This window comes from Myiozetetes cayanensis, unplaced genomic scaffold (assembly GCF_022539395.1).
Source record: "Myiozetetes cayanensis isolate MyiCay16 unplaced genomic scaffold, myiCay2020 scf27, whole genome shotgun sequence".
NCBI classification, from domain to species: domain Eukaryota; kingdom Metazoa; phylum Chordata; class Aves; order Passeriformes; family Tyrannidae; genus Myiozetetes; species Myiozetetes cayanensis.
The window spans coordinates 496,382-520,168 of record NW_026087488.1 but is presented as its reverse complement, the minus strand read 5'-3'; the positions used below and the strand labels follow the sequence as shown (position 1 = coordinate 520,168).

The following is a 23,787-nucleotide window of genomic DNA, read 5'->3' as shown; positions in this document are numbered from 1 at the left end:
GGTGTTAAGTTTATCCTTCTTTAAGACTAGAGGAAAATCAGCTGGAAGCATTTAGCCTGTTTGCTGCAGATAAATGAGTGGTTCCTCCATAAAGAAATAATCTGGCAGTTTGTCTTGTGCTGGATTCACCTGCTTTTAGGGGTGAAGAAAGATAAGATAAACAATTTGGTGTGTTTTAATACCTGTGTCTTTGCAGTCTATTAAAAGGATGTCATTAATGTGTGTATGTATTTTAAACAGATGGTGTCGATTAAATCAGTAATGGTAGAAGGTTCTCTCTCTCTCACCTTCAGCTCTGTTTTAGAGGCAGAAGTGTAGTAGGTGAAGATGGGTCATAAGAAAAATGAGACACCTTCTACCAGAACCCTGATTTCATTACTTTTGTATGTCATGAAAGGTTGAGTTCTGTTCCTTGTAACAGAATAAGATGTTATATGTGACAACTATGATTAGCTTTTAGGTTTTGGGTTTGATTTTTTTTTTCTGCTGGGCAAGTGAAGCCATTTTTGGTCAATAGGCTTTGAAAATGGCTAAGGGACTAACAGTGTTGTCATGATTGAAGAGTGGAAGTTCTGTCTGAGTTCTTGTTTGGATTTCTTTTGTGGTTTTGACCTTCTGTTTCTAAGGTGTTAACATAAGTGTTCCTTTAAGTTTCCTTCCAGATATTTTTCATATATAAATTTAATCAGTTTACAGTCATTTTTGTTAATATCACATTTTCAGTATTACAGGTGGTTTAATGATTGAATTATTTAAATTTGGATATAGTCCTGTGACCTCCTTTACATGTGTAAGTCAATTACTTAATTCTTCAAGCCAGGGAGGTATAGGGGGAAGAACTGAGAAGAACGAAGTTCAAATCTAGTGCATGGCTGCTGACCAACACATCTGAGTACAGGCACTCTTCTCTTGGTGGCCGAAAGTAGCTTAAATAAGTAGTCTAGAATTGCTACCCCAAAATGTGTATGTGTTGTTTGACCTAGCAGTAATGATACAGAAAAGTCTCCTGCTGAAGTCGTGCAGCTAACCCTGATGTGCTCTCCTCTGAGCCAGTGTCGAGTAGCAGCATGTAACATGGAGCCCTGTAACACTAACCCTTCTTGCTGTCCTACCACTGTCACAACCCGCTGGGCAGCAGTGTGGAGAGGGCCATGGCAAAAAACCTTTTCACACACATTAAAGGTTTCCAGGCTATTCCTTTATTGGGAGCTAAATTCACCTGCATTTTCACACAGAAGTGAACAGGCAGGTTAGAAGGATGTTCTCCTTGTTTTCTACCAAAGCCTGCATGTAGACTGCACTGGTAACTGGGGTTCTGACCTGGAGGAAACTCAAAGGCTCTAAAATGAAGTGATGTGATTGTGCTCCAGATGTTCCTGAGAATTAATCTATGAGAATTGCAAAACTGAAGTGATACATGGAGGACAAATGTCAAGATTGAATTAATTTAAAGACTTCTTTTCCCCAAAAAAATATTTTCCAAGCAAATTCAGTCCAGATGCCTTGAAGTCATGTAGTGTTGGTGCCTGGGAAGGTAATGAGACCAAAAATGTCTTTTGTTGTTTTATAATCCTAAATATGGGTAGTGACTGTCAGTGATATGTTAAGTCCTGATTACAGCTTGAACTCCTATGGAAATGTAGATGGGCACAGGAGTTGATTTGGAAATGCACAGGTGTTTCTTTAAGCAGCATGCAGCGTGGAACAGCCAGCTTGCTCCTGGTTTATAGCATGCTGGTGACATTCCTTAGCTTTACATTTTAGATATAATTACAACCTGCATTCCAGGTCTTCAGAACATAGGCACTGTATCTGATCTGCTACGGCTTGCTTTCTAGTTCCCCATGGATTTGGTGTTGAATTATTTTCAGAACTACACTAATGTATCAGGTCTGTAGCAAAAGCTGTAAAAGTAGGTGAAATGGAAAGAAAACAGGCATAGACTTTTTTACCTTTTTTGTGTTAAAAATGTATTTCTTTTGATAAGTCTTTAACTGAACTGAAATGGGAAATGTTTTTGGTGAGTTATTACAAACACTGCACATAATGGTGTACTCTGGATGCTACATTGATACATCAGGCAAAACGTTGACCTACGGGCATTCTGAGACTTCCTTAATTGCAGAATAAAAGGCTTACTAAACATATGAATTAAAAATAAGGCTCAGAGTTGTAATTCAGATCAGATTTGCTTCTTGTTTTGTTTTTCCTGAATCAGATAGTTGTTGGAGCTCTCTCTGTCGTAATCCCTCAGCCAGCTTTACTGATGTTGGCTGAAAAGTGGAAAAAAGATTAACCCAGCTCATAAATGAGTAGCTTTCTTGTATTCTCCGACTCATCCCTGCCGGCTTAGCAGGTGATGGATTCCGATATTTTCTAGTGTAAGGTCTGTTTGCTGCACTGAGAGCCGCTGCCTGGCTGTGCCCTGGTGATTGTGCTGTGGTTGAGCTTTCCTACTGTACTGGGGGGGCAAGATGGAGGCGGGAGAGGAACTTGATGTTTTATTTTACTTGTTACTGTTTTTCTTTCCTATCAACAGATAGAGACAGATTTCTAAGAACCTTTTCGAGTCCTAATAGTTATGCCCAAGAAGCATGGATATTACTTCAGTCCTGTGGAATCTGGTTTTGAGTACATTTGTGCCAAGAGTCGTCCTATTCTGTGTCTTGAGTTTGATAAAGCAGCTTTTTGCTTATGGGGTTTAAAACAAAATCAGACCATTAAAAATTACTTTAAATTGAAAGGACGCGTTATTATATACTTGCTAGAATTTAGCAACATAATCCACAGGTGTAAGAGAACAATTCTTGGAGTCTAGTTCATCCATAAGGACTGTAGCTCTAATTGCCTGGGAATGCTCCCAAGTAACCACTTCAAGTCCTCTTGTTAATATATTATAAAACAAAATACACTGTCAAAGAACTTTGTAAGGATCTCCTGTGCCAGCCACGTAGCAAGAGACAACGCAACAAGAGTTTCTCCTGTGTTAATGCACAAATGGATCTTCTCAGCTTTAAAAATTGTGGAATTTAATTCTGATTGTATCAGTTCAGTTAGTCTTTTTGGTGGCCTTGGTCTTAATAAATGACAGGCCCTTCACTGGGTTTGTAAAGTTACCTGAAGAGAGGGAGCTAATTGAAGTAGGATTTTGGATTTATTAACAACTTACAAGTAAACTCGAGGAGTTTTCTTTTGGGCAAAAAACCTTTTAAGGTCAGTAGACTGTGTTAGACAAACAGCCTGAAAGTTGTTAGCGTGTGCTGGACATTCCAGAAGGTTTTGAGTTTTACACGAGTTGTTGAAATTTTAAATGATTACAAATTAAAATTTAAGTTTGAACCTAAATGTGAGTAATCCAAAAGTAATTGATTTCACAATGTGAACTTGCTTATGTGTTTCTGGTGTTGGTGATGGCTCATGTGCTTTTTTAACACCCAAGTGCCTCATATTAGGTGTGCCTGAACTGGCAGTCTGAGAATGTGACCTCAGATTTTGTCTCCTTCAATAAATGTTCTTGTATAATATTATTTAAAATGTTGTTGTAATAATACTTAGGAAAAAAATGGTCTTGTAACTGAGTTTATTAGTATTAGGATTCTGCAAAAAAGGCCCGTAATTTCCAGTTCCTAAAGCACAGCAGTTCACAGCTTTGCTGAGCTTTCAGAGCTGCATGGTGCTGGTGTGTTCTGTGTCTGCTGATGCATTGGCTCTGTAATTGATGCCATGTATCTCTTCTAATTTTGAATATAATGAGCTACAGTTACATGTTTAGGGTACGTAGCTTGTGTTTTTGTAGGGAAGACTGTTTATGGAGCCTAAGCAACGGTCGTAAAACCTGAAGTAATTGAATTAACTTATTGTTAAGTTCCTGGAGGAACCGTGGACGTATTTGAGAAGTGTGCTACCAGATGTGGTTGCTGGACAGCAGCAGCAGAGTGAACCCGGGGTGGTGGTGCTCATGTATGGAACAATTCACTGCTGTTTCAATGGAGAACCTTGAACCATAAACCAAGGAATGAGGTTGAAACTGATTTTACTCGTTTAACTCATAAAAATTCAAAAGGTAAGAGAAAAATAATAAAATACAGGAGGGACAAATGTGCTTGGGAGAATTATGGGAGATGGGAAAAGTGCTTAAGAACATATTAAGGCTGACTGACAGTTTTTTGTAATAGCTGGTAAGCAAATGTTTCTGTAGGCTTGAGGACTGAAATTACCAGAATGATGAAGATTTTGAGCCTGGAGTTCCAGTGGTGAGACACTCTCATTATGGTGCTGATGAGGTGAAAGGAGCCCTGGCTTAAGTAATCAGAGTAGCTCAGGCTGTGAGAAACCTGTGAAATGGAACTTCTGAAGCTTATAAAGGTCTTATAATATAACACATCTTCATATTACTCTGCAGCTTTACTCAGGTGACTTGAAATCTCTGGTTAGAACCAGCACATGTCTGAGGAATACTGGTTCACCATGAACTTGCAGTGGCTGTGGTAGCAGAGCACTACCAGTGACTGAGGTGTTGGCACGTCACTCCCGGGGGAAGGGGAGCAGGGATCTCACTGCAGGTTGGGTGAATCATAGAGCTCACTTGGGAGTGGCTTTAACTGGGACTTTTTCTGAAGAGCACAAATGGGCATTGTTTGTCACTCGAGCCATTTCAGGGATTTGTTTATGGTGTTGATCTCCAGGAGTATTTTTGACACTCTTGATAGAAGCAAAGGAGAGACAGTGGACCTTGAACTGAACTTACTGATAAAATCCTGTGGAAGATGCATAGGTTGATTGTGATGGCAGAGTTTGGTACCTTGGGATACATTTATGAAAATTCTTGGATTTGGAAGGGCTTCATAAGAACTTAATGTGAAACAACCTCTTGAAGGCAACACGATTGGAGAAGTTCAAATGCTGAGTTGGTGTGTGCTGGCAGGTGGTCAGCACCGAGTGCGGTGCCTTCCCCCACTATGACTCCCAGAAGGCGTTTTGAAGGGCAAAAGCTCCTTCAAGGAGCTAAATCCCTGACTGAACCAATACCTTGCAGGAACAAATGTAGCATCTCATGAAGATATAATTTATACCATGAGTTAGTAACTAATAGTTAATGGTTTACTTGGACCTCTGTGTTTATGGCTGCAGTTATGTCACAGTGCAATATGTGTGTTTCTTGGAAGCAGCTGGACGGTGGTGGCCTGCTTTGTACAGGCAAACCCACGGTTAAAGCTGGAGCAGTGAGTTACTACAGCTGCCAAACAAAGCCATGGCAATAGGAAATTAAGGGCTTTGGGGAATCTGGCAAAATAACAGAACTTTCATCCTGCTCTATTTTGGTGAGCTGTTATATCTGTGGGTGTTTCTGCAGTAATTAGCAGCAGGAGTCAATAAGTCAAGAGTTAAGTCCAGAGACAGTATTTTACTAGTTAGACACTATTTTAGTAGTTAGAACTAAGAGACTGGGCTGGGTTTGATTCTAAAAACTTCTGGCCTCAAGTATGCTTAGTCTCATGGTAGGTTTGCAGGGTAGATGATTCGCTTGAAATGAATAAAAACTTAATGTCCAATTCAGGGTCCAGTGTCTTTGGCAGACATAGGTATTCAAACCAAATTTTAGTGCTGTTTAGCATCCAGTGTACTTTGCTAAGTAAAACCATAATGAACTCTGAAGGAATTTACAGACTCGATTTATTTTTTTAATGTGTACAGAACAGGCACTTTTAGGAATTTTAATTCAAGTAACTTTGCTCTTGCTTGGTGCCAGTTCAGGTAAATGAACAGGTATTTTTGGCAAGTTGGGACTGAAATGCCCATGAGTTAATTTGATTCCATAATCTGCTTCTCAATTATATTTGGTGAATACTTACAGAAAATAATATTTAAATGTCTCCTGAAGCAAGTACGAACACTGTCATAGAAATACCTGCGGGCCAAGTCTTATCATTTATTGGCATGACATATCATGAACTGAAGGATATTCTGACAATCTCTTGCCTCAAAGTGATTATTTTTTCACTACCTCATTGCTGTGACTTTGTGTGTAGCTATTGTGCTTGGATACCTCCTGTAGAGCTGTCTCAGCTACCAAATGGAGCTGAACCTGTTTCAGTTTGCTGTTGGTGCATTTATGAATGGTTAGCAGGTCTCTCATTAAGTCATTGCGAAGTTTTCTAGTGATCTAGGAAGCACTTGAACCACACTGATACCTATCAGTGGAAGGCCCTAGTGTTTGGAGCCAGGAGGCAGCAGCTGTCTGTCAAATCCTCTCTCTTAGTCACCCTCAGGATGAGGGTGTTCCTGCCCACACCAGGATCTTCTGCTGTTAGTGGAGCTGAGGAAGATGCTGTGTATAGGTTAGGAATGGCTTGTGTTGTTAGAAAACTCTGGAGGTCCAGTGCTGCCAGAAGAAGTGAGAGCTGAGAGTTGGATGTGTTTTACATGTTCCGGTGTCATGCATTCAGCCAGGTCCAGCTCCCAATTTTAAACAGCTTACAAAGACCCCTGATCTTGCTGAAAACACCTGTAGCCCTCTATTGTTGCAAGATTGCCCTTATGCAGAGGTTTGCCACTCAGTGCTTTTATATGTGCAGACTACCGATAGGGAATCAGAAAGGTTTTAAGTTAGAAACTACAACTTGGAGGAGTGTAAGTGGGTCTATTAATAAAAGGCACATTCTGGTTTACACTTAATTAGTAACTGTTATTCACGGATAGCTCTATGTATGGTCAGTCTGCTTTTTCCTGTATTTAATACAGAACAGAGTAAAATTTTCATGCAAAGACATCTTTTCTTTCAAAGAAGATGTAACTCTCTCTTGACACAGCCTCAGTCACAATAAGCTGCTGATCACTAAAGTGACCAGTTTTGGGCAAGATGTAATGAACAGGTGGTAGTTCTTTGTGGGTTGTTTTTGTTCCCCTGGCTGCCTCATGTGGCTGAACAGTGTGCAGGGAATGCAGTGGGCACTGGGAGCCCTGATAGACGATGGAGAGAACTGGTTAGTCTTGCTCTGCTGAAGTCTGTATGTCACAAAATCTGCTACAACTCGAGAAAAGGCAGTACACATGGTGGCACATGTGTGTAAATAATGTTGATCCTTTTGGGCTTTTGGGGGTTTGGACATTTTTACTTGAGTGTTTTTGATGTTTTGTTTTTGTTCTGGGGTTTTTTGTTTGTTTGTTTTTGTTTTGGGTGGTTTATTTTTCCTGATTTGTTTGTTTGTGATGGGTTTTGTTTGTTTTCATTCTGTTCTGGTTTTTTCCGGGGTGTGTATTTCCCTAAAAATACTTGGCCTTCTTTTCAGGTGGCTTTGTAGTTAAAAAGTCAGGAATACTAAGCAGGGTGCTTGGAACAGCCACTTTTCACAGGAGTGAGATACTGTAGATCAAGTGATTGGTGTCTTGTGGCTCAACTGTCATTTGCTAATAGCAGGAGTAGCTGCTTTGCCCTGTAGCTGTTGTAGTTTATCTAGTACTAAGATCTGGTTCTCACTGACAATTCAGAGTTAGAATGTGGAGCAGCCCAGGTTTGGGAAGTGTCAGGGATACTGGAGAAATTTGGGGTTACTTTACAACTGAGAGGAAAATTGTATTTCTAACTAGGTGACCTGTCAAGAGTGGCCTTCCGAACACGGTTGCTGTTATTTTTAGACAAGTGCTATGGTTGCATCTCCTGGATACCACATCAAAATTGATGAGATACTGAGATTTTTACCAGAGGCAGTGCACTGGATTTACTGGCCACTCACTGCACAGTGGTGATTCATAGTACAGACGCCACCTTCAGGTTTTGACTCTGGCAGTACCAGAGGTGGATTTTGGCCGTTTCTGTCTGTTCTGTCCGGCGCTCCCAGCAGTGCTGCTGTGTCTGAAGGGCCTGGGCTCGTTCCTCTCCCTGCCTGTTTCTGCACAGGGTGTCCACCAGCAGCGCCCTCTGCAGGGCTCTGCTCAGCACTGCAGACGGTATTTTTTTATATGAACTGAATTTCCAATAATTTCCATGTGATACTCTGAGTGTGTACTGAGCACGGGGCATCTGTGGAAGCCCAGTTGTCTCTTTACCTGGTAGGAATTAGGGATGAGGCAAGAGTAAATTAAATGTTTGCTTCTGTTCTCTGAAAGGATGCAGCCTGTGCTCTAGTTTTCATCTGAATTGTTTCTGAAAGAGCTGTTGGGGAAGAGGTTACACTGATTAAGTAAGGCTTTGCCTGTTCAGAGTGCTCCTGTCCTAACTAGCTTGCAGGGCAGTATTTTGGTGTGCAGCATTTGATGAGGAAAGTCTACCAGCAGAGTGGAATACAAGCACCTTTCAGCTTAAGCTCATTTTGAAGCAGACATCAGAGCCTAGATAGGTTTAGAAACAAGCCTCTGATCCCCTGTGATGGATAAGTAGTCATTAATGGTACAAGCTCAGTGTTTATTTTTTTTCAGAAAGGCTATTGTTTAAAAGAGGTCCTTACCAAAATTGTTACTGAGCTGTGCTGGTGAGCTCTGTGTGCCTGTGTGAGTAGGGAGGGGCAGAGGTGAGAGGCAGTGGGAGCACACGTCCTCAGCGTTCAGTGGGGAGTTTACAGACCCACCTGCTCTCTCTGAGCCTCTGCGTGCTGTCTGTTCAGTTTATCTCGGTGCTGAAGGATGGTTGGCCAGGCCAAACTTGCTGAACATCTTGAGTGAATGTTGAGTTCTGTACAGGCACCTGCCAGGTGTGCAAGAAGCGCTATTTCAGCACTTTCCCATGGTCATGGTGCTCACACAAGGTCCCTGCAGTGTGGAGATCAAAGGCAGTGCTGCAGCCTGAGTTTGGTGATGTTGCCGTGGCAGAGGTTGAAGCTACCCAGTTGAAGCAGATTGTGCACTGAGAATGCTGCATTCATGTAACTGAATCATAGGATACTAACAAGTATGTGTGGGAAAAATGAGTCTGTTGTGAAAGGCACAACGCAGCACTTGAATTATCTCAAACATGTCGAATTTCAGCCACATCACAAATTAGCTGGCGCTGCCAGGTGTGTTGTGATTGCACCACTGCCTGAGCCCAGCTCCAGTAACAGGCCTGTGGTAATGGTCACTCTGATAAGACTGAAGAGCTGTTTAAAAATTTGCTGTGCCCCAAATGTGGGCGAGCTGAAAGATTAACTGTAGGTAAACCATGATAACATGTGACTGAAAAGAAGGCAAAAATATCATCTCTTAGTATGTGGTTCTTTTAACTTCCTCAGGTGGTGTTACTGGAGTGGGAAAAGTCATTTGTCTGTTATAATTGTGCAGCACTGCACCTGCAAGGGCCCCATGCTGGCTTAGAGACCTCGTCTTTAAAGCCACTGTTTGGGTAAATCTGACAGAGCTGCCTGCTGAGTGCTTGTTTCAAGGAAACGAATGCTGTCTCTTTCTCCTCCCTGTAGATGGATTGAATCTTCTGTGTTGAATGCCTCTGGATTTCCTATTGGATTTCACGTCTGGAAAAATACGTGTGATTTGAGCCACTTTGTGGCAGACTGAATTGTGGATCCCGGGTTCCTAAGACTTTAGCTCTTGAGGAGAAGCCGCTGCTCGATCACGTTAAACCTGACATCTCAGCCACGATGGTGCTGTCACAAAGGCAACGAGATGAACTGTAAGTTTGTGTTACATTTCTGTTAAGTTTCATTTGTTTCCCAATGCATTTTAGAGTAGCTTTGTTCACATGCTCATCATATACTGTCTGTTGTGGTTTAGATCTCTCTAGTCTTCATTTTTGATAGAACTGCTGGTATCTGATAATAGAATTGAGAAATGATGAAAATATATTTTCGAAGTTATTAATGGCATAAAAAATGAATTCCTCAATCTATGACAAGCACATTGCAATATAGGCTGCAAACTGATCTGTGAATTCTACTTTTATCTTGAGTAAATTATGACAGTTTTTTGCTATTTCACTTCAGAAAGTTGTAGACAAGGATCTGACTAGGATGTGCTACATTGTGATGACAATCTGACTCCTTAACTTGCATTTCAAACGTTGTTTTGTAGAAATCGAGCGATAGCAGATTACCTCCGTTCCAATGGCTACGAGGAGGCCTATTCAGTTTTTAAAAAGGAAGCTGAGTTGGATGTGGTGAGTTCAAACAGGATTCTTCATCTGTATTTTAATTTCAAAGTTTGTCAGTTTTATGGCATTTGCACCTGTTTCAAGTATGTTTGTCCATTACCTGTTCGCTCAGGCAGCTTTAAAACTGGAGGTGATGAACTTGTACAGGTTATTGGCTTACCAGAAAAGGGAAAAATAACCATTGGGTGACTTGGCCATTTCTGAGCAAGTGGTTTTGTAACCACATTTGAAATGGCCTGAGACTGTGCAGTTTTGAAGATTGATTTCACCTGGGAATGTTTAAGAAACAGGAAGGCAAAACTGGATTGCTTTTGTGCTCTCCTTTTATCAAACAGAGCAAATCTTTTGAGATTGGAATTGCATCAGGAGTTAAGTTGTTGCCTGAGTCTGTTGTGTACCCTTTGGGTAACTGTGTAGTAGGAGGGCAGGCCAAAACCAGTTTATAGAAGGTGATCATCCAAAGAGGCCAGATTGGGTGGGGCTTGGAGTGTGGGCCTAGTGGAAGGTGTCCCTGCCCATGGCAGTGGGGCAGAACAAAATGAGCCTTAAGGTCACTTCCACCCCAAACCAGCCTGTGATTCTGGGATTGTATGCCCACCTCTGATGAGCAGCTCTGGTCAGACTGTATGGATGACAGTGACTCAGACCACTCATTTCTCGCAGCTTCATTCTCTTGACTTGCCTTTATTACAGATGATTGTTGGTATCATTTTTAACCTCCTACCTGTTAGTAGAGGAGGTGTGCATTTCATCTGGCTACAGCTAAATTGAGTAGTAAACTTCTGTGTGCTGACTCTGGATAAATCCTTGCCTTTTCTCTGTTACAAATCTTGGATTGTTCTTTTCCCCAAGTGTGTGTTTGAAGTTTGACTTAATTCCTCTAGTCTGCTTCTAGTGTCTAATAAATAAGTAGAAATGACAAATTGAAATACCATACTTATAATTGAAAATCCTAATACCACTCCCCTATCTGCCTTATCTATTGACCTAATTAAGTTTCCTCTTCCCAAAGGTTAGGAAGGCAATCTAAATAGGCTAGATGGTCCTGAGGGAAAGAGGAAATGCTGTTGCTAGAAGTTTCACGTGACTTTTTTTGCAAGAAAATCTGAATTGGAGTGGGCTGTACTAAAATGAAAAAAAAAAGTGAAAGGCTGAAATTATTTGAGTAATTTGGAAGGATTCAAGTGTAGCTCTGCAAAGAGGGATTTAATTTTTTGTATGGATTATTCATGCAGATAACTCCAGCTTTTACAAGTGCCCCTAAAGTAGTAGGTTAACATCTAGTCTCTGACCAAGGTAGCCAATCCTTAGGGCTTTTATCTTTCATGGAATAAACCATGGCATTGCTATTTCCCCATGCCTGTGTTATTCTGCATCTAATTTAGTATTATTGTAGTATGAGATTGTCATTTTGTACGTGGAGAGAAAGAGCAGCATTTAGTTACTCTTCTGTGCCTTTGATGTTTGTTTTTATGTATTGCTTTTCTTCCTCTTTCTTTATTTAAATGTATCTCCTCAGAATGAAGAGTTAGATAAGAAGTATGCTGGACTTCTGGAAAAAAAATGGACATCTGTTATAAGATTACAAAAGAAGGTACGTGGAGATCTGATGGAATTATTTGTATAAAAAATTAGCTCTGAACAGAATGTTCCATGTTTTCCTTGTCAGACAAATGCAGTGGTAAGACAATGATGCCTCAAAGATGAATGTTTAGGGCTTGAGTAGGCAAAATAGCTAAATTCATGTTGTAGGAAATGTTTTGTCTGTCTCAGTGCTGGCAGAGCCATCCTCTCAGTGTCTTTGTAAAAATTCCTGGGCTTCAGTTTATGGATTGCATGTGCAGTCCTGAAGCTGAAAAGGCAAGAGGTGCCTCGAGGCAGTTGGTGAGTGGGGAGATGGAATAGCTGTGTGCAGAGGGCTTGGCTGGGTTAGAACAGAGGGAGAATCAGTGCTGCCCCTTGTCTTTGGTGGTGGCATGAGAGGGAAGGAGCCATTAGCTCCAGTGCGTTAGAGTGGGGGATTCTGCTGCAAGTGGAGAGTACAAAGCTCTTTTTAGTCGTGCTTCATTGGCTTGAGAGTGTATTAAAAGCAAAAACCCCCTAAAATCAGTGTGTTAACAATGAGGACCCGTCTCTTGTGCAGGTAAATACAGCAAGGGTCTATTTAGCCCTGCAGTGCCTCTGTTGTTGGTTGTTGGCATGCCAGCTCCAGGGGGGTCGCAATTCCTGCAACAGGAGCGTTGCTTTTTGTTAGCACAACCTCCTTTGGTAGTTTGGCACAATAGTAATTCAAATGTATTTGTACAGGGGATTCTGTAGAACATTTTTTTCCCAGTGAAAATATTTGGGAATTTGAGAAGAATAAATGATTAATGATTAAATTATTAAAGAATAAGCTATAAATTATTAAAGAGTAAACTATAAAGGATTAATTTAGGTTTGATTTTTAAAAACACCAATGCTGCTGAACGTTGGTAATCATGTTGGGTCCATGCAGTCTTTGCTTTACTGTGAGTTTAGGAGTCAGTTGTGATTTGGATTATTAATGCAAGAATGTGAATTAGATCTTGTATAAAACCAGAAATGAATAGTCTCTTTAAAATTCATGCACTTAGGTAATGGAATTAGAATCGAAGTTGAATGAAGCTAAGGAAGAATTTACATCAGGTGGACCTCTTGGTCAGAAACGAGACCCTAAGGAGTGGATTCCTCGTCCTCCAGAGAAGTATGCATTGAGTGGGCATAGGAGTCCTGTCACTCGAGTCATTTTCCATCCAGTTTTCAGTGTTATGGTCTCTGCTTCAGAGGATGCCACAATAAAGGTATGTGTGTATTCTGGAGAAATGGGCTAAGCAAAGTCAGAACTGTGCAATAGGTGACATCAGTGTGTCAGGCGGGACGTGTTGGACTGGTGGAAGGTTGGTTGTTCCTGGTTCTGCTTTAGTAGGGACAGTTCTTTCAAGTATGGTGCCCTGTATTATCTACAAGTTTTAGTTTTATGCTGGTCCAATTAATGTCTTCAGGAGTATTTTACTATCCTTTGGCTTGAAGGAAGAATGAAGCTAATGTGGATTTAGAGACCTTTAACCTGTTCCCATTTCTGCAGCAAACAGACAGGGCCAGCTGAACCAGCGACAGCTCCATGTGCGGTGAATGTTGTGGAGGGGCCTAATCAGCTTTGTTTTCTTTCCCACTTTGTTGGGTGTTTTTTGGTGGTTTGTTTTTTGTTTGTTTAGGATATAATGTAAAATGAAATATCTCAATTTTGTGCTTGAGAGACACAATGAAATCTGGAGGAGCTTGTTTTGTTTTAAAGGCTTTGTTTGTGGTTAGATGGTAGGTGACTGACTTAATTAGGAGGTGAGAACGGGACTTCTTGCTCTCCTGCAGTTATTAACTGCAAATATTTGTTTAATCTCTCAACAATTCTGTAATCTGTGAATGTCTGAATGTGTGTATATCAAACTCTTCAGAGGGGTTTGGATTATCACCCCTAACCGAAAGCATTCTGAGTACTGCTCTGTGGTATGCAGAATATTTGCTGTTCCATTCTGAAGAAAGCAAGTGAATTCTGGAGCCACAGTAAAGCTTGGGAATGGTGAGGGGGATGTTAAAGATGATCCTTTCCCCGTGACAGAAAGTGGGCTGTATTGCTGGAGTTAGGGAGCTGGCACAGAAAGAAATGGAGAAAAACAAAGTGGATTTGTTCTGTCCAGTGTTTTCTAAATTGACCTTGTTTATTTTTAAGGGTACTGGATGTTAAGACTTCTGTATACAATGGAACTTGTTCTTCTGCTGGGTTTATAATACTTTAAGTTAACTGAAAAGCAGTTTTCACAATGCATGGATTCAATTAATTTATAAGTAACAAAATCACATAAAAAGAATGCTTATTCTTCTATGCTGTTAAGCCTTTTTAGGGTTGTCTGTCTTTGTCTCTTGCTCAATTAATTATTGAACAAGGTGTCAGACTGGCCTGCAGAGTGCAAATGTGAGGCTGGAGAACACAAAGAGTAATGGGCTGCTACTAACAGATTGTCTGTTCGCTTGTCAGGTGTGGGATTACGAGACAGGAGACTTTGAGCGAACCCTGAAGGGGCACACAGACTCTGTGCAAGATATTTCCTTTGACCACACTGGCAAACTCTTGGCCTCCTGTTCTGCTGATATGACCATTAAGCTATGGGATTTCCAGGGCTTTGAGTGCATCAGAACTATGCATGGTAAGGTATAAAGGGATTGATTTAGCAGTCTGTAAAGTGAGATTTTTTTTTTTTTTTTTTTTTTAAATCCAGGAAAACTGCTGATGTGGAAAGGGGTTGTAGACCAGAGTATTGTCCAAAAGAAAAAGGGGGGATATTTTGATGCTTTGAGTGCTCTGTAAATAAGGGATACATGTCGCATCTGTGGAAGGAAATAGCATCTCAGATCTGCTATGCGTGATGCTGTGGGAAACATCCCATAATGGTACTGAAATGAAATGGCAGTTAGAGGGATTTTAGCACTAAAGATTAAGTACTTACTAGACAATGAAACTGCCTTCAGATCAGTGAAAGATTCCCTCCTTCAGCCCTCTGTGTCCCTGATGCAGGGCTGCAGAAAGGGAGTGATCTGTGCCACAGGAGTTGTGGCTGCTGCATGTATCTGATCACACAGGAAACTGCCCTTTGCACTGGGTTCAAAAGCCCTAGGAAAAATGGGAAAGTGCAACAACCACAACTGGAAGATTCTAATATTGACAGCAAATATTTATTTTATAGTCTTATGTAAAAACATTCTCTTGCTTTTAGTATCATCTTGGAGGAATGGTGAGTAGGAACAGAGAATGTTTGAGACTTACAAAGATAAACACCCACCTTTAGATATACCCAAGTACACAGAAAGCAACTTTAAAGGATGCTCAGTGTCTGGACTGTGTGGGTTCTAAAAATATAGATAGTTATTTCATAAAACCCCAAGTTTACATGTAAAGATTATTCCATAAAACATGCACTGCTGCTGTAGCTACTTTCCCAAGATAAAGAAATGGCAAGTCCTTTGTGCTCTTTGAAAACTCTACCAGTGCCACTTAATAAAGGTTTTATTTTGTTTTTAGGTCATGACCATAATGTTTCTTCAGTAGCCATCATGCCCAATGGAGATCATATAGTTTCTGCCTCGAGGGATAAAACTATCAAAATGTGGGAAGTCCAGACAGGGTAAGTGCACTTTTGGGCAAACAGCAATACTGGAACAAAGCGAGCAGAAAGCAGTTTGTGTAGGAATGGGCCACAGGAATCCGAATGTCAGTAGACATTATTTGAATTGAGGAATAATGATGTGCTCTGAAGGATTCTGCCTCAGTCAGTGTGCACAGGGGTTTAGGTGTTAGTAGTGACTCATTAAAACTAACTAGGTTTGTCCTTCTGGGAGCTATGAGGATAGAACTCAGGACCAGTTAGGAAAACAAATTCTCTGGTTAACCACGAGTTTACAGGGAGCATCTGTTACCTTTCTGGACACACATCAAGGTGTATCCTGATTATTTTTTTGTCATCTTACTTGTTTCATTCATCAGTTGCCTCTAATATCTAAGTGATCTGTAAATCTCTACTTGTTCTTAAAATACCTATTTAATGCAAGTAGTCGTGTTAACTTTATTTTTCCCTGATCTTCCTGCTTTCTGCTTTAACAAGGATTTGTCATCTCTTAGCTGTCACTTCTTTCTCATGTCAGTTTTCTCTCCATGAACTGTTTATGGCCTTGTCCATCACCAGCCAGAACAGACACGTGTATACTAAAATATTTTATCTTAACTACTAAGAGTAGGTCAAGCTCCTCAAATATCTAAGGCATGTGTAATGGGTTATTTGATGGTGGTTGAGTCGTGCTGTGGGGTTTTTTTTGCACAGTTACTGCGTGAAGACTTTCACGGGGCACAGAGAATGGGTGCGCATGGTGCGGCCCAACCAGGATGGCACCTTGATCGCCAGCTGTTCCAACGACCAGACGGTGCGCGTGTGGGTGGTAGCGACGAAGGAGTGCAAAGCTGAGCTCCGAGAGCACGAGCATGTGGTAGAATGCATTTCCTGGGCTCCCGAGAGCTCCTACTCCACCATATCAGAAGCTACGGGATCAGAGGTAACGTTCCCAGGCTGTTACACGAGCACACACAGGGAGATGTTTGTCCGTGCTCTGTAGAGCTCTGACAGCGCCTGAGCTTTGGGCTCAAAGGGCCTGGCAGGTACAGCAGGTGTATGGGTGCTTTTGGCTGAGCATCTTGGTGTGCAGTTAATCCCCTTGGCTTGGCAGGATCCAGCTTTTGTGTTTATCAGTAAGACCTACCTTTGCACTAGTGAAAGTGAACTTTAGAGAGATCCTCTGTTCTGGGAAGGGTGAGAATGGGACCACTGTGTTATATTGCAGCAAAAAAACACGGAAGGTAGCTGCTCTGGCAGAATGTGAAGATTATAGGGATGCTTAGCATTTGGAAGCTGGCAGGAGGAGGGAGTCAGTCAGAAATGTAGAATGAAGCTGCCTTAGGTTGGTTCACTGTGCTGGAATCAAACTGACTGCTGTGTCCTGCTGCACAGTAATTGATGGGAGAAAGCATTCTGTAACAAATGAATCCCCATTTGTGTGACCACAGATACCTCTTCTGGTGAGCCTTAAGAAAGGCTTGCTACAGGCTAGCAAAACTTTCCTCCTAAGGATGCCAAAGTGTAGAAGAAATGAGCTAGACATTAATTCCATTTTCTAGTCGGGTCCCCTGGCATTGATTGCAGTCCCACCCTCCACTTCTAAAGGGCATGGACGCTCCAGGGGAGAAGTAGCTGCACCGAACACAGGGACTTGTCTAGTGATGGGTTTTACAGAATGTTTCAGTGAAATTTTACTTGAATCCCCAAAAGATCCTTATAATCTCTTAATTATAAGTAATTCAAACAAAATTCTGAGTGTCCCTTCCTGTTGCCATGAGGGCTCTGTGGTGGGGCCTCCCCTGCCACCTGCTGGTGGGATCGGGCACAGCCCGCACGGGAGCGCCTTCATTGCACACCTGGCACGGGTGTGGCCCCGAGAGCTCGGCCGTGGGCCACGCCGTGCGTGGGCACACACAGAAGTGACTTCACAGTAGGAAGTTTTCAGAAGTTCTTCGTCCTGCATCATTGCAGGATGTTTTGTGAGGGATGGGAACACACAGGTATGCGTCAGCTCTATCCTCGCTTGTCCCGAGATGTGGGACTTAAGCTGTGCCTACTGTTAACAGAGGATGTCTTGCAGTGGGCAAGTGTGTATTCAAAGTGTTACTTGGCTTTTGGCATCAGCAGGACATCCAACCATTTCTTTAACAGGTTGTTCAATTCATATTTTTGTGTAAATCTCCTAACATTAGTACCAATGCTTGTGACCCAGCTTTAGCACTGTGGGTTTATTCACTATAAGCTGTCGTACAGTCTGATTTTGGTACTAAGCAATACCACTGGGAAGGGATCTTCTTCCTCCATGTGCCCCCTCCATTCCATGTATGCCATAACTTAAACCATAATTTTCTGTAGACTAAGAAGAGTGGCAAGCCTGGGCCTTTTCTGCTGTCTGGATCCAGAGACAAGACCATTAAGATGTGGGACATTAGCACTGGCATGTGCCTTATGACACTTGTAAGTCCATTGGTGTTTTGTGGCAGTCACAGCAGAGTACATAAAACCAATTCTAATGAAATGTATTACCTTGCATGTTATGTTATGAAGAGAAGCCAGAGTTATGGAAATAAGACAAATGCTGGAAATAGAGTTTTAATGGCTTCCATAGTTCAGATGTTGTTGTTGCTAAGAAATACTATCTCCAGAACCACAGTGTGAATGCAGTACTGTAGTGTAGGTTCTGTGATGAGTAGCTTGGTTTGCCTGCAGAAATGCTGATAATGATCTGAATTTTGTCTCCTGTAAAATGGTGTGTTGTTCCCATGTGTGGGACTTACCGCAAGTCATTGCCTGCTGCTCGCAACCGGGATTCTGGCAGGACTGGGTGGTGGTGCTGGGAGTGGAGAGCAGAATTGGTGCAGATCACATGAGGACTGCTGTTTGTTTGCCTTCAAGGACAGGAACACACATTGTTGGGAGAGCTGATAGAGGTGTAATAATAGAAAATGGAGATAAACTTTGAGTAGTAACGGGTTTCAGGAGCTCGGTGTTGTCCTTGTGGGGCAGGGCGGGGGTCCCTTGGTGTGCTGTAGTGTGAGCTGTGGGATGCTCAGCTCTCAGCCTGCACCTGCTCACTGATCTCTCCTTGTGCACAAGGTGGGCCATGATAACTGGGTACGTGGTGTCCTGTTCCATTCTGGGGGAAAGTTTATTTTGAGCTGTGCTGATGACAAGACTCTCCGTGTCTGGGACTTCAAGAACAAGCGATGCATGAAAACTCTGAATGCGCACGAACACTTTGTTACCTCTTTGGGTACGTATTGCTCCCTGTGCTCGCTGCCAGGGCAGAGCCAGAGCTGCAGCTGAGCACCAGGCTGGCATTCACCTTTGAGCTCTAGTGATGCCTTGTGCTCTGTACATGTTAATCAAATAAGGACAGAGAGGAGTTGGACTGTGCTGGATTTTTCCACTTCTCCTGCCAGTGTTGCACGTGGATAAGGATGTTAACTGCCAGGGAGTTCTGGAACCTGTCACTAGAGCATGCAGGGGTCTGGGGAGTGCTCTACTGCCAGTGCTTGCCCAGCAAAAGGAAAAAAAAGGGAGTGTGTGCACAAAACAGAAAAAAATTACTTTGAATTGCTGGGCATTCCTGGTTGATGTTAACAGATCTTGGTAGACATTAGTTCTCTCTTGCCCTGGTGAAGCCAGAACAAACCTACCCCTTTCTGTTCAGCAAAGCTGCCTTTGCTCTGGAATCTTCTCTGCTTTTTTTCTCTGGTTTCCCCTGGCAGTCTGTAGCTCCTTCAGCAGAGCTGTGTGAGTTTGGTCAGCGGGGAACCTGAAGCTGGCTGCTGAGGTTCCCTGACCAAACTGGCAAGTCTGATTACATGCAGGACTTGACTTCCCCCTGAAATGGCTGAGGACAGCTGATGAGAATGGGGTGAGGAACAATGTGAGTTGAAGAACATCAGACCCTTAGCAGGGCCTGGTTAAATCTGGAATGGGCTGCTTCGTTTACAGTGGAGCCTTCCTATGGTGAGGCTGATTCTTCTTGCTTAGATTTCCCTGTCCTGACTGAGCCAGCCCCACATTGATTTGTATAGATGAAATACTTGGAGATTTCCTGAGAAACAGTGCATACCAGCTCACAGACTGTACTGTCTGCAGGAAAAGAAAAACTCAAGTTTCCTGATTCTTGAACACCTCTTATTAAATACCTGAAGTTCTGTTGCTGGGTAGGATTAAAGGGTTTTATCGGTGTGAGATATTTTGTAACTTTATCTTGATTTCTTTTGCATGAAAGCTCCTTTATAGCTGAACTGAAAGTTGATTTTCACGCTTTACAAAATTACAGCATGAGAGAATTTGCCTGCAGAAGTACAGCCACAATGAGCTTTGGAGTTTAGCCTTTAGCTGGTGGAATTATTTTGAAAAATCAGCGCCATTCAGTAAGAGTGGGAATGCTGAAGTTTTGGGTTCATTGGTAATGTGAGCTTTTGTCTCCTGGCAGATTTCCACAAGACAGCCCCGTACGTGGTGACTGGGAGTGTAGATCAAACAGTAAAAGTGTGGGAGTGCCGCTGATGGAGTTCACAGTGACCCCTTTTCCTCTGGATGCACTCAGATACCATGGTTATCCATTGAGCTCTGTTTAAATAAATATTGTCCTTTCATGTAAATTATTCTGGATGTAGATTGAGCTTATTAAATGTTACACACAAAGTATTCATGCATGGTGAATCCAAATTGTATACTGTAAATTTACATACGTTGTCTAGAAGTACCATAGGTTTAAGAACATGGGCTGGCATTGGTCACATCAGACCTGAGAAGGCAGAAGTGGGATGATTGGAATAGGGCACTTAACTGAATAGTTGACAGTGTCGTTATGTTGGATAATTTACCTGTTTTTCTTTCTGCTGTCTGTTGGTGCCTGAATTGGTGACCTCATTTGGGAAAAGTTTTGTAGGGCTCTTTCAGAAATGTGTATCTATGTAACATCACTTAAGTGTGCTTAATAAATCTTCTCTAAGAATACTAGATAATAAGGCTGCAATTCAGAATCTTCTGAACCTTATATGTAATTAATGGAAATAAATTAAACTCTGGAATATTTGTCATGAAACATTTGCCAAATCAACAGAAAACACTTGTTTTGGCCTCCTATCACGCAAGGGTTGGTATATTTATAGAACTGACTGTAAACCTAAAATAAGACAACAAATCTTAGTAGCAGCTGATGTGATAAATGTATTTATTTTTTATTTGGTCATTGGTTAAGCTGTGCTGTTAAACTAAGTTTAAATGGTTTTTTGTTTGTTTTTTTTTTATGCTAGACAAACTTCCAGGAGGAGTTGTCCATCCCACTAGAGTTTAGTGATCCAGTTTCCAGTAGAGCTTCCTCTCCCAAATGACTGCCATGGTCCAACTTGCTGTTTGCTTTCCATGTTTGTTAGAGATGTGCAATTCCTATTACACAGCAGGATCAAAGGACTCTTCCCTCATTCACTGGCAGGAAGTTGGGGTATACAAAAGTTTCCTTAATGCCTCCTTGAAAACCCTTTGACAATGAGGTGATCCTCACCTTGGCAATGTGGCTCCGATAAAAACATCCTGGGGTTTGCATATGGAGAAATACCTTGGGCTGCCGCATTTAAACGCTTTAAAGGAAGCACTGAATACCTTGAGAATCAGCTGACAGTGGCTGGTCAGATCCATGAAGGCCTCTAAAAGAAAAACACCATGAACAAAGCCCACTCCCATCTGTGGGAATCACGCTAGACGCTAAAACCAAACCCAAATCCTATCAGCAAAACCAGCCCAGCTCGGTTATTAGTATTTATGTTGTTTGGTGTACACAATTTTTTGAGTTACATATCCCTAAAGTTACATATTTTGATCTGAAGTGAATGAAAATATTATAAATTAATATTTTAATCAGCATTTTTGTGACAGATTCCATTGTAGATAACAAAGAATTACAATACTTATCAAACTAACCAGGTCTTTTTAAAAATCCACTTTAAAATTGACAGTACAATGAAGAACCAGGCTGATGTTTTAACAGGTGAATTTGTGCTTTATTTTATTCCTTTGGTTTAATCTGTGGCTTTTAAACTGTCCCTTTTAAAGCTGAGAGTCCCTGACCAGCTTAGGGTGGGCTGGAGGGTGAACACACTGCACTGGTGGGGAAAGAACTTCCACAGTTGCCCCAGAAGGACCTGGTGTTCTGTGGGAGGAACTGGATGTGGGGGTGTGGGATCCTCTGGGAAGGGGTGGAGGAACCAGGGTTCTGATGTGGGGGTTTTCAGAGCCAGTTTAAGATCCAGGCTAATCTCTTAAATCCAGTGGTTTCTGTCATTCTTGGTGTGTGTTGCTGCAGTTAAGCATGCACGAATAAAGTCTGTTTTGTTTGTTAGCTGCTTGGACTGGAAACATTTGCTGCTTTTTTTCCTATTAGAGAATTCCAGATACACAAGTAGTGCATCTTAAATCCCTCCATGCATCTGCAACTGTAAATTAATAACATCTGTTTAATTCCTGGTAGGACCTAGAAACTTTATTTAAGTCTAAAATAAACCACCCTCATGTACATAACTCAAACCTGAATGAGAAATTAAAGGTACCTGTGCTGTGGAAGTTGTCTACTGCATTTTTTCCCTGTAGCAAGCAAGCATTTACCAGGACAACCAGCCCCAGTGTCACTGCTGCTGTGCACAGTGAGCCTTCTCCTGGGGCTGCAGGGAATGATCTCAGGGATGGTCCCCACTGGACCAGAGCTGAAGCCCTGGTTGGAAGGGAGAGCCACACCACAGGCATGGGGGTGAGGGTTCCTGGCGTGGCTCTGGGACACCGCTGTTCAACTGTCCCCACTGTTTCTGTCAGCTCATGCTGTGCCTTTGCTGTGATCAGAACTACAACAATGGGGTTACTGGGTCAATTATGAACTAAATGTATTGGAGGGGTCAAGAGGTTCACTGTTTGTCTGGCACTTCTGACTAAAATTGGCAACACTTACCAGGACCCACCTCTGTCCTGTGTTACCAGGGAGCCACTGCAGACCCCTGAGCTTAACCCAGCCTGGGCAGTGCCACATGGGCTGAAAAGTGCAACATTCATTGTGGTTTAGACAGAATCTGGAAGTTGATGTTTTATAGCATCTTGCACTTTAGAAGGTGAAACAAACCCGTCCTGCTTTTGTGTGTGGTGTGACCAATGTGTGCCCGGGGCACTGAGGAAAGGAAAACAACCCCCAGTTGGTAGTGGGTGGGGGCTGGGGGCATGGGGTCCCTGCCTGCCCTCTGCCTCCTCCTGTCCATGTGAACTGCCTGAGAAATCACTTAAGACAGCTCCTGACTCACCTGAGAGCTGTTTAAAAGGAAATACACTTTGTTTTTGTAGACGGTGGTGGCTTGGTAATCCGTTAATGATTTGAATCTTGCAGATGCTGAGTTGAGTGAAGGAAAAGCGCCCTTGGAGTGAGCTGTTGTGTCCAGCTGTACATAACGTCCGTGTACTAAATCAATACCGAGAGTCCTGTAGCAAGAGCACGTGCATAGAGGGGTGGGATGGCTGGGGGGGAGCGGGGAAATCGCGTTGGATTTGCAACTCAACTGGATTTAATTGGCCTTTTTATCTTTCCACTGTGTCATGTAAGTATCTGCTTTCCTGTCCTGCCTGTCCCTCAGGCTTCCCCAAGTTCATTCTGAAGAGAAGTTAGCAAAGTCCTCATAATTTAGAGTCGATTCCAACATCGAGAAGGCAAACGTCAGATGTTTGTTCAAGCACTGTTAGAGGTTGCAATTGGAGAGAACAGTTCCTAGCTGTAGGAGTTAACTGAAGCTATTGACACAATTAAAATTGGTAAAGGAATGTATATAATACTGCTCTGTGTTTTACAGTAAGATTTGTTGCTCTCAGACTGTGTAAAACAAAATTTATTCATGTTTTCTGCATATTAAAAAAATCTTATTGTACCAATTGGTAAACTATTAAATGCATATAAAACTAGATGTGGTTTTGTTTCCTTGGATGCAAGAATTAAAACTGTTTTGAGGAAAGCTATTGGAGTTTCACCCTCAGATTTTGCTCCACACCTGCTTTGCCTTTGCATTAATTTTAATTTAACTTGAGCTCACCTGAGGACAAGAGAAGCAGTTTTGAAGTGGTTGGTGGCAGAGTAGTGAGAGGTTTTGTTGTTTGATCTGGTGCAATGAGGTGCTATGGGAAGTGCTCTGTGTGGGCTAAGCTGGCCTCACAGGTGGTCAGGAGAGCCCTGTGGGACCCTGGCTTGCCTGTGCCACGGGGGACCCACCCCTTGGGGCTGTCCCAGCACTGTCCTGTGGTTGGGTTGGGTTTGGTTGGGTTTTTCCCTTACCTTGACCCTCTGTTTACTGCAGACCCAACAGGAGCTGCCTTTGACTGCTCTGCCACTTCATGTTGGAGCTGTTGAGGCTGGTGGTCGTGCACTGCTGTGAATCCCCGGAGCGATCACTCTCAGCTTTCCTGAGGCAGCACAGGTCCGGTGCAGGGGAGGTGGGTACCTGGAAAGCCAAGGCACTGGATAGCTCTGGAAACATTTGTTCTGCTGTT

At 42.3% G+C, this 23,787-nt stretch overlaps 1 protein-coding gene across 2 annotated transcripts in view; it reads left to right on the top strand.

Annotated features, from left to right (window-relative positions):
* The window catches only part of PAFAH1B1 (platelet activating factor acetylhydrolase 1b regulatory subunit 1), a 28,780-nt gene extending 5,575 nt beyond the window's left edge, over nucleotides 1–23,205 (top strand). For both annotated transcript variants that reach the window (XM_050322144.1, XM_050322145.1), the window contains exons 2-11: nucleotides 9,387–9,598; nucleotides 9,997–10,081; nucleotides 11,595–11,669; nucleotides 12,691–12,897; nucleotides 14,130–14,298; nucleotides 15,171–15,273; nucleotides 15,967–16,195; nucleotides 17,611–17,712; nucleotides 18,352–18,508; nucleotides 19,706–23,205. In XM_050322144.1, coding sequence (XP_050178101.1) covers nucleotides 9,567–9,598; nucleotides 9,997–10,081; nucleotides 11,595–11,669; nucleotides 12,691–12,897; nucleotides 14,130–14,298; nucleotides 15,171–15,273; nucleotides 15,967–16,195; nucleotides 17,611–17,712; nucleotides 18,352–18,508; nucleotides 19,706–19,779 — 1,233 coding nt within the window. In that variant the 5' untranslated portion in view covers nucleotides 9,387–9,566 and the 3' untranslated portion in view covers nucleotides 19,780–23,205. The remainder of the gene's footprint in view (nucleotides 1–9,386; nucleotides 9,599–9,996; nucleotides 10,082–11,594; nucleotides 11,670–12,690; nucleotides 12,898–14,129; nucleotides 14,299–15,170; nucleotides 15,274–15,966; nucleotides 16,196–17,610; nucleotides 17,713–18,351; nucleotides 18,509–19,705) is intronic.
* The last annotated feature ends 582 nt before the right edge of the window (nucleotides 23,206–23,787 follow it).